This window comes from Colobus angolensis, unplaced genomic scaffold, assembly GCF_000951035.1.
Source record: "Colobus angolensis palliatus isolate OR3802 unplaced genomic scaffold, Cang.pa_1.0 Scaffold63, whole genome shotgun sequence".
In the NCBI taxonomy this organism is placed as follows: Eukaryota; Metazoa; Chordata; class Mammalia; order Primates; family Cercopithecidae; genus Colobus; species Colobus angolensis.
The window spans coordinates 6,969,060-6,979,044 of NW_012119932.1; the positions used below are offsets into that span (position 1 = coordinate 6,969,060).

At 37.5% G+C, this 9,985-nt stretch overlaps 1 protein-coding gene across 1 annotated transcript in view; it reads right to left on the reverse strand.

Moving 5' to 3' along the window:
* The window catches only part of MALRD1 (MAM and LDL receptor class A domain containing 1), a 725,579-nt gene that overhangs the window by 41,482 nt on the left and 674,112 nt on the right, over window positions 1–9,985 (reverse strand). Inside the window, exons 36-37 of the mRNA XM_011963908.1 lie at window positions 874–953; window positions 682–778 (exon numbers count right to left, since the gene is read on the reverse strand). Of these exons, the coding sequence (XP_011819298.1) occupies window positions 682–778; window positions 874–953 (177 nt within the window). The remainder of the gene's footprint in view (window positions 1–681; window positions 779–873; window positions 954–9,985) is intronic.

Below are 9,985 nucleotides of genomic sequence, written 5' to 3' on the forward strand. Positions count from 1 at the left end.
TGCAGTGAGCCGAGATTGTGCCACTGCACTCCAGCCTGGGCAACAGAGTGAGACTCCATCTCAAAAAAAAAAAAAAAAGAAAGAAAAACATGCCTTTGCTTCTCTTTTGCCTTCCACCATGATTGTGAGGCCTCCCCAGTCATATGAAACCGTGAGTCCATTAAACTTCTTTCCTTTATAAATTATGCAGAAGTCTCGGTATGTCTTTATTAGCAGTGTGAGAACAGGCTCATACACTGTGTAAGCAAAGAAAGAATTTCCTTTGCTGTTCTGCTATCTTCCCCAGGCACCACCAGAAGTGGCAAGTCTAGCCCCTCAAGTCTTTTTAGTCTGTGGATAATGTATACACACACACACACACACACACAAACACACACATACACACACATATATGATAATGTCATATATATATATATGACATTGTCATATATATATAGATGCCCTCAGAAAGGCTCCTAACATAATCTGAAAAGTAAATTTCAGGCTTTATACTAAAAAAAGAAGAGCAATTCTTGTTAGGTAGCTCCTCCTTTCTGCCCAGAAAAATAAATCCATAAAGCATGAAAACACTAAAGTTTCCTGCATGTAATATGGAGTGACAGAAAAAAATAGCAAAGGAAATGTTGCAGAAAATTTTTCTGCTATGGTATATTTCATTTAGCAACTAAAGGCATCACTTACCTTATCGGTGCTTTTCTGTTTGCAAGAAAACACAAGACCGCAACTGTGATATGAGTCATCAGGAATGCTAATCCAATACCCAGGAGAGTCCATATATCTGGAATTTTAAACCAATGCAAAAGATAAATATGCAGTGAAATATATTAGAGACCACCCAAACCAAGCCATTTGTTTAGTCATAATGTCACCTACTATTCTGAGCGTACGTGAAGTCTGTAGTAGGAGGATTAAACTTGATATGGCATCGATTTCCGTTCCATCCTTGTTCACATCTGGAAATGAGATAAAATGAAATAGTTGGAAAAAAGAAAAGTGAAAACATACTTGAACAGAACTGGCATGGGATAAAATGATGAATGGTAATAAATAGCGAGATAGTAGGAACACGGATAGCTTTGATAAAAAACGACAAACATTAAGCCAAAGCAAAACCAAAATTAAATTGTATTATTTTCATATTGTTGTGTAAGATAATTTTCTTCAATATTCATCTTCTTGACTTTATAAGGTAGAAACATGGTTTCCCCATGGTTCTTTGTTTTTTAAAATTGACTCATTCTTCTCCAGTGTCCAATATTACTTTACTTTATCCATCATTTGCCTCAAATCCAAAAGGGGATGCATTTTTCTATAGTGAAGAGATTTAAGCTATTTCAGAACACTGATGGAGCAGATTCAAATTTTACATTACCATAAATACTAACCAGAGAACACATTTATTTCTCATTACAAAGGGATAATCCTTCAAGTGTTTAGACGTGGAAACAGGTTAATAATCTCATTTGATGCACTAATAAAATCTCAGATACTTACTACGGTTCCATCACCTTTGTTTTATTTAGGGATGTACATGATGAAACTTTTAACACTGATGAGGACGGTCTTGAGAAAGTTAAGAATGAAAGAGTACCTTCTGCCTCTAAGGGAGATAAGGTTTATTGCTAAGCAGTAAAGGTATTGAAATTTTTCTGGTAGTATCTGAAAGTTTATGTACACACACTTGTTTACCAGCAGCAACAGGAAACAAATTATGATGGGTTTGGTCAAATTTCCTGCCAACTTCACAGTACGTGCTACAAAATAGGATGAAGACTTAGCTTTTGAATACATATGTATGAAAACTGAGTGTTAGAAGCAATGCTTCTTCAGCACAATGTATCAAATTTTCACTTAATCTCTCTTTTAAATTTGAAAATTTGTATGCTCAAAAGTAATTCCTTCACAAAAGCAATCAGCTTCTTTAAATATAAAAAGCTTAGATGTTCATGGAGGCCTATCAGAATGCCTTTCTTTCTTCAGCAAATATTATTTTAAAAGTAGAAATGGAAGACAATGTCATTGTTTTAATGTTTTTGCAATTCAGATTAAAATAAATTATAACTGTGGGAGACTGGGGTATTTGGTTTTTCCCCTCACAGTCCTTAAGATGCATTCCTTGTCAGTCCTCACTTGACCTTGTGAATCCGGCCTGTCAGTCTTTCACACGTGCACACACTGGTATGATCGAGAGATGGGGACACATTTTCATTCTGAGTTAATTCAATTCCTTTAAATGTTGAAAGTGCCACTTTCCTGGCATCAGGGCTACGGTAATCATCTTAGACAAACAGTACACATTTGAATGTGCCTATTGATAAATTTTAGTGGAAACTGTCTTGGAGCATCAGTTAAAAAATAATGGGGAAACCCAAGACATATGGAGAAAGAATATGGATGCTGTCTCTCTCTCTCTCTTACCCTCTCTCTACCTACCTACCTACCTACCTACCTACCTACCTACCTACCTATCATTCTTTCGTTCTATCTTCTATCCACCTATCTGTGATCTATATTGCCTATTTATCTAAATGTATATTTATATTTATATATAAAACCTGGTGATGAACAAATAGAGTACTGAGTGGCCTTTTGATAGTTCTATGGGGAGTTCAACTAGACTGAAATAATTCTTATGTTAATTTTACAGAAAATATGCATAGAACGAGGGATAAAACAAAAAATAAAGACAGAAAATTCATTCTTATATTGATAAAAATAAAAATAACAAAGATTTAGTGAGAAATAAATCTTATCACCCATTTAGAGGCCCAGGATATTCTCCAATTCTGAACTTTGTAAAGACCTGCCCATTCTAATGTTAGAAGTTTTATTATGTATGTTTCTAAATAAAACAAAGGTATTGGAATCTTCGAAGGTGTCTTCCTTCCAATAGCTATGGAAATATATACTACTAATTGATTGATATTTACCACAGAGCAGTTATGTTATAGAACAAATCAAACTAATATCATCCTATCAGCTAACATGAGAAAATAATAGGAAATAAACTACTGTAAGGGTCAAAGTATGTTCAAAATATGTTGAATTTTAGTCATTTTTGGCCTAGGAAAACTTCAATTTAATAAGTATGACTCATTTATATCTTTATTTGTTATGTGTTATTTACATAACAAACTGTTACAAAAAATGATTTTAGAGAAAAATGAATACACTACCCCCAAAAACTTCCACTTCCGTTTTTTTTGTGTATCAGCCTGCCATCTTGAAACAAAATGATTTCTATACATGTTTTTGAGAGAATTTACCTTCTATAAATTTTAATAGATTTCAGTAAATTTTTAAATGGGAGTAGAGATTACTCAGATTTTAAACTTACATGGTAAGATCTATGATTCCAAAAATTTTAGTCAGTAAGCCTGAATATAAATGGATATGTGGCTACTTGAAGCAAAATTAGCAATCTCCACACTAAAATTCCCAAATTATCCCCTCCTGCCTAACAAGTTTCCTTGTAAAATCACAGAACTGTCATGGGATAAAATGATGAATGTCAATAAATAATGAGATACCAGGAACACGGATAACTTTGATAAGAAACCAAAAACATTAAGCCAAAGCAAAACCAAAATTAAATTGTATTATTTTCATATCGTTGTGTAAGATAAATTTTTTCAATAGTCATCTTGTTGAGTTTATAAGGTAGAAACATGGTTTCCACATGGTTCTTTGCTTTTAAAAATTGACTCATTTTTCACCAGTGTCCAATGTTACTTTACTTTATCCATCATTTGCCTGAAATCCAAAAGGGAGTGCATTTTTCTATAGTGAAGAAAAATTTTCTATAATGAAGAAAAGTTTCCTTGTAAAATTGTCACTTGATGTTTATTACATTAAAAATAATATATACTTGAAGTGACAAGGAAATTACCCACAAATGTATGTTAAAACACAAACCATCATTCCCATATGCAATTCCATCCTCCCAAGGTAACTAAGGTATGTCTCCTTCTACTACTTTTACCTTCTCATAGAACACACGCACGTACAGATACACAAACACACAGAGGTATCTATATATTGGTTTTGTATGTATGTTTCCTACAATAGGCGCATATACTTCTCTCTGCACCTAGCTTTTTCTCTCAACGATGTACCATGAACTTCCTTAAGATCAGATATCTGTGCAAATAACTGTCACAGACATTTATTTTTAGAAATTGTCATATTGTACATGTATACATATGTATTTTTAGTTCAAACTTTTTATTGTTGTTGCTTTTCTTTCCTCTTCTTCTTTCCTCTTCACCCCAGTATATAAAGGTGGAGGAGGAGGAGAAGGGAGAGACATTTGCTGCATTGCAGAAAGCAGCAAGTGAGAATATTAAACATGCATTTTCATCTTTGTTAAACTAAACCTCCTCCATGGAATATCCGGTGTTCAAAGTAATTGTGGCAGTCTGATCCCTGGATTTCTTTAAAATCTCCCTGAAAGGGGTGAGTTTCCAACCCTTCTAACGGCACGCGGAGAACAGCATTAATCGCATTCGAGAATGGTGTGTTGAAGTTCCACCCATTCTTTGAACAACAGCAGTGAAAGAAGTTTCTGTCCTGCCATCCCCCTGAGGCCTGTAATTCCAGCACTTTTGGAGGCCAAGGTGGGAGGATTACTTGAGGCCAGGAGTTTGAGATTAGTCTGGGCAACAGGGAGAGACCTCTTCTCTACAAAAATTTTAAAAATTAGCCGTGCAAGGTAGTGCCCCTGTAGTCCTAATTACTAAGGAGGTTAAAGTGAGAGAATTGCGTAAGCCCAAGAGTTGGAGGCTGCAGGGAGCTATGCACTGCATTCCAGCATGGGCAACAGAGCAAACCCTGTCTCAAAAAATAATGGTATTAATAGGCCGGGCACAGTGGTTCAAGCCTGTAATCCCAGCACTTTGGGAGGCCAAGGCGAGCAGATCATCTGAGGTCAGGAGTTCCAAGACCAGCCTGGCCAACATGGCGAAACCCCGCCTCTATTAAAAATACAAAAATCATCCAGGTATGGCAGTGGGCACCTGTAATCCCAGCGACTTGGGAGGCTGAGGCAGGAGAATTGTTTGAACCTGGGAGGCGGAGGTTGCAGTGACCCGAGATCGCACCACTGCACTCCAGCGTGGGTGACAGAGTGAGATTCCATCTCCAAAAATAAAAATAAAAATAAGTAATAATAATAATTAAGGTGTTTTACAAAGAAAATACTACAGTGATTTTCTCCATTATTTTTCACATGGAATCTGGGTAGGGAAGCTTAGCTATCTCCCTCATCTATTTATTAGATTGGTGTGAAATTAATTGCAGTCGTTGTTTCTAAAAGGAATGGTCAGAAGTGCAATTACTTTTGCACCAACCTAATATTTCTCAATAGTAAATCAGTAAGATTTGTATAACAAATGAAAAATGAGAAAATGTCTAATCCTGAAGGGATAAAGCAAGTATTTCTTTTTAAGTGGTGTTTTGGGTATTTTTATAGTTGGTTGGGGTAAAGGATGAAGGCTCCTGTAGAAAGAAATAGGACAGGGAGAGTGGATTAGCTAGGTGGAGGTAATTCAGTGAGTTTAGGCTAGGCTGATGCCAACCAGAGAAAACCAGTACAAGTAGGAATATTTTAGGCATAGCTGTGGGGAGCTGAGTGGCTGAGTGGCTTGGTGGGTGGGTATGGGAAATGCTGAACCATTGCCTGAGGCCAGAAAGAAGGATCCTAAAGGAATAGCACAATGAGATTCACTTTAGGAGCTTGACAATTTAAGGACTAGAATAGCCCTTTGCAGGTAATCTCTTTGCTATTTTAGGACTACACAAGGCTGAATGCAAATATGATTCTTCCCTTTGTGTAATCCAAAAAGATCCATAAAGACCATAAACATTAAATAATACTTGTACTAAGACACATCAATCTAAATTAGAATGCTTGTTTGTTTTAATGTCAAGAAGAAAAAAAATGTTAGATGTGATGTAATTACTTTGGCAGTCATATTTTTATAGGGAATTATTAGAATCAGTTTTACTCATAAAATTAACAGTTAATCTTAACAGGAGGAAAAAAAAAAAAAAAACCAAACACTTGCTATTTTCTTTTTCAAAGAGCACTTAAAAGTAAAAAGTATCCCAAGAGGACCTGATATATTTTGAGCTTTTATGGGGCTCTACGTTTTACCACTTCTTTCGCGTGTCTAATATGTGTGTTACACTGCAGCATTTCAGCCTTATTTTTTGAACTCTGGAAGTTTAAACTATTACCCAATGTATGTTGCACATGCTGTGGTCGCCTCCTTCAAATTCATTTAGCCTTCCATCCTCACTCCCTTCCTGCCACAAATTGTTTAACACTTCCATGATTTGGTTGGGATTGTTACAGTAGGTCACTAGTCAGATATTAACAGGGCAGAGGAAGGCACCCCTCCACCAGAAATGCCAGGTGACCATCAGGTGATGGTTAGGCAGTTATTAAGCTGCCTCTCTAAAATAATAATTGGCCACAGTAGAAGCAAAGGCAGTTTCCCAGTAGATAGAAACACCTGAAACTGGAGATCAGTAGCTTCCTAATAAGATCTCTGGAGTTAAGCAAATGGGCTCACACATGCACACTAAGAGGCAAAACGGCAGAGTTTAACTGGTATATGACCTTCCTCTAGGGATGCTGGACTGGTAAGGGAAGAACGCCTCAAGAGAGCATGCACACAACTCCAGCAAACAGACCACGCACGGCCCCTCCCAAGCATCGGTAGGCCCCCACACATGCAGACAGCCCACCCCAAGGGAAGAATCAGGGGAGAAGGGATGCAAGACCCTGGAAGTATGCCAACATGTAAAACTCCATGTCAAACGTCAAATTGTGCTCTTGATCTCTCAAGTTTTCCGCTCGGCCCTCTTCCAAGTATACTTTACTCCCTTTCATTCCTGTTCTAAAGTTTTTAAATAAATTTTCACTCCTGCTCTAAAACTTGCCTGCGTCTCTCCTCTGTCTTATGCCCCTCGGTGGAACTCTTTCTTCTGAGAAGGCAAGAATGGAGGTTGCTGCAGACCCATAAGAATTTACTGCCTACAGTAACATACTTAAGTGTTGCATGACTCAGATACTCTCCACTGCTAACGGAACTGAACCCTCAACCCAGTTCCTAGGGTCATGACATTTTTCTTGCTCTAATGTGGGTTCAGAACCACACCTATCACCGCACGGCATTGCCAATCCACGGGATTGGTTCATAGATAGACATAGATGTAAGTTTATCCAGTAAGAATTCTGTCACAAAAGGGTACATTTCGATGGATAATTGTGGTAAGATACCTCTTCTTCCCAACTCTGATGTAAAAGAGGAAGCATGCAGCCCTCTTAATCTCAGGTACTCATCTGCTACCATTGTGCTACAATAAACAGCCAAGGGATAAAATCAACTAATAGGAAGACAGGGCCTTCAAAATCATGAAGAAATAGCAGAATAACTTTGATGGCATGTGTGAACTTTTCCATCAGTTCATGTTCCAAGTCTGCTCTGCATGTAGACATTTTAGTTGTATAAGTCAATAAATTCCTGTATCATTTGAGCCAGTTTGAATCGGGTCTTTGATTACTAGCACACACACACATCTACACACAAACTTTAATTCTTCTACTTCTCCATTTTGCTCCCTACAGCTCTTCTCATTAAATCTATAATCCTGTGCTCATAAAATATTTACTGAATGTCTACTATGTACAAGGTACTCGACCAGATATGTTGAGGATATAAAGATGGACAAGCCATGGCTGAGAATTTGTAGAAGCATGAACTTAGAGAGAAAATGAAAAATAAATGTAAAAATAACTAAGACGCAAAATAGAAAACAAAATAAAGATAAAGAAAAGCTCTTAAAGAGAGCATCAAAGAATTGCTTCATGAATTTTTATTTTTCCAGACCTAGAAAGTGAAAAATGTGCAGTCTCACCTGGGCATTTATGGACCATATGACATATTAAATTATATGTATTCTAAAGAAGGAAGTGTTTATATATGTATACTGTATCTGTGCTTTGAAAATATTGGTTATCCAAGTATATAGAAATCCTATAACTGATTTTTTTTCTGGAGAGATATGTCCAAATATGAGTTGTTAATAGGATCCTAGACTAACCTGCAGATTTACTAATTCTATATCATAGTATAGTGATTCCATACCATGCTCAGTCTCTAATTGTGTAGTTTTGAAGGATGTAGAGAAAAATTCCTTCAGAAGCAGTATGTTTGGAATATATTCCAGATTCAATTTATAATTTATGTATTTATAGTATGTAGCCTTGTTTTTCTTTTTAGCAGGCTATGTTTATTTATTTATTTGTTTGTCTGTTTTTAAGTCAGAATCTTGCTCTGTCGTCCAGGCTGGATTGTGATGGCACAATCTTGGCTCACTGCAACCTCCATCTCCCAGATTCAAGGGATTCTTCTGCCTCAGCCATCTGAGTAGCTGAGACTATAGGCATGTGCCATCATGCCTAATTTTTGTATTTTTAGTAGAGACGGGGTTTCTGCCATGTTGACCAGGCTGGCCTCAAAATCCTGGCCTCAAGTGATCCATCTGCCTCAGCCTCCCAAAGTGCTGGAATTACAGGCATGAGCCACCATGCCCAGCCATTAGCAGGCTTTTTTTATAGCAACATAACTATGAAACTCATGTCTATCATGTTGAAAGGTGATGGTGTCATTCTTCATTTACATTATATGCTTTAGAAATTATATAAAGCCCACCCAATAAGAAATATTTATTGAGCACTCATTATGTGCTAAACAAGGTTCTAAATGCTTTCTAGATTTTTAATAATATGATAATGTTACAAAGTCCGAATTATTTCCCCATTTCATAGAGGAGAAGACGAAGTCACAGAGAGATTGAGCTGTAAATCACCAAAGGGTACAATCTGATGGAGATTTTCAACTTTGGCTCTGTTGACTACATGGTTTTGCTTCTTGTCATCTTTCTAAAGTTAAAATATGCAGGCATAAAAAAGAATGAGTTCATGTCCTTTGCAGGAACGTGGATGAAGCCGGAAACCATCATCCTCAGCAAACTAACACAGGAACAGAAAACCAAACATTGCACGTTCTCTCATAAGTGGGTGTTGAATAATGAGAACACATTGACACAAGGAGGGGAACGTCACACACCGGGGCCTGTCGGTGGGTGGGGCACAAGGGGAGGGAGAGCATTAGGACAAATACCTAATGCCTGCTGGGCTTGAAACCTAGATGACGGGTTGATAGGTGCAGCAAACCACCACAGCACATGTACACCTATGTAATAATCCTGCGTGTTCTGCACATGTATCCCAGAACTTAAATAAATAAGATAAAAGAATGCATAAAAACCATTTGTAAAGCTAATTAACTTCACAATTTTTATCTGTTATGAGAGCAACACTCTCATAACATAATAAATTTCTGGCTGTATAGGTCTGAAAATGTCCGTTTATCACATTAAGCCTCACCCTGCAAACATCTCAAGATATAGAGAGGCAGCCGTGATGCTGGAAAGAGAAAGGAATGCAGGACTCAGGGCACCTGGAGTTCAAGCTAGACGCTGCTGCTTTCTAGCTATGTGGCTTTGGGATAGCCTGCAGATTCAGTTTCCTATTTACAAATGGCAATAAGTATCACTCTCAGAATGTGTGTGAGAATTAAATATTATGATGCACATGAAGATACATTGTAGACTGTACAGTGCTATGCCAAGCTATTTGCTACACAATTTTTAGCTTTCTGCTATAAATCCTGGTCGTGGCTTTTCCCAGCTGACCTTAGGACCACATTCCCTAACAGCCTGGGCTGCCAAGGAGCTGGATCTAGCAAGTGCAGTCTCTGATCCCATTGTGAGCACTCGGTTAAGACTTAGAAAGAGTTAAAAAATCACTGCCAGTTTCCGTTTTCATGGCTTACCAATTCTGTTATTTAGAAACCCTTCCTACCTCCCTCCCTTCCTCCCTACCCTCCTCTTCCCTCCCCTCCCCTCCTCTCCC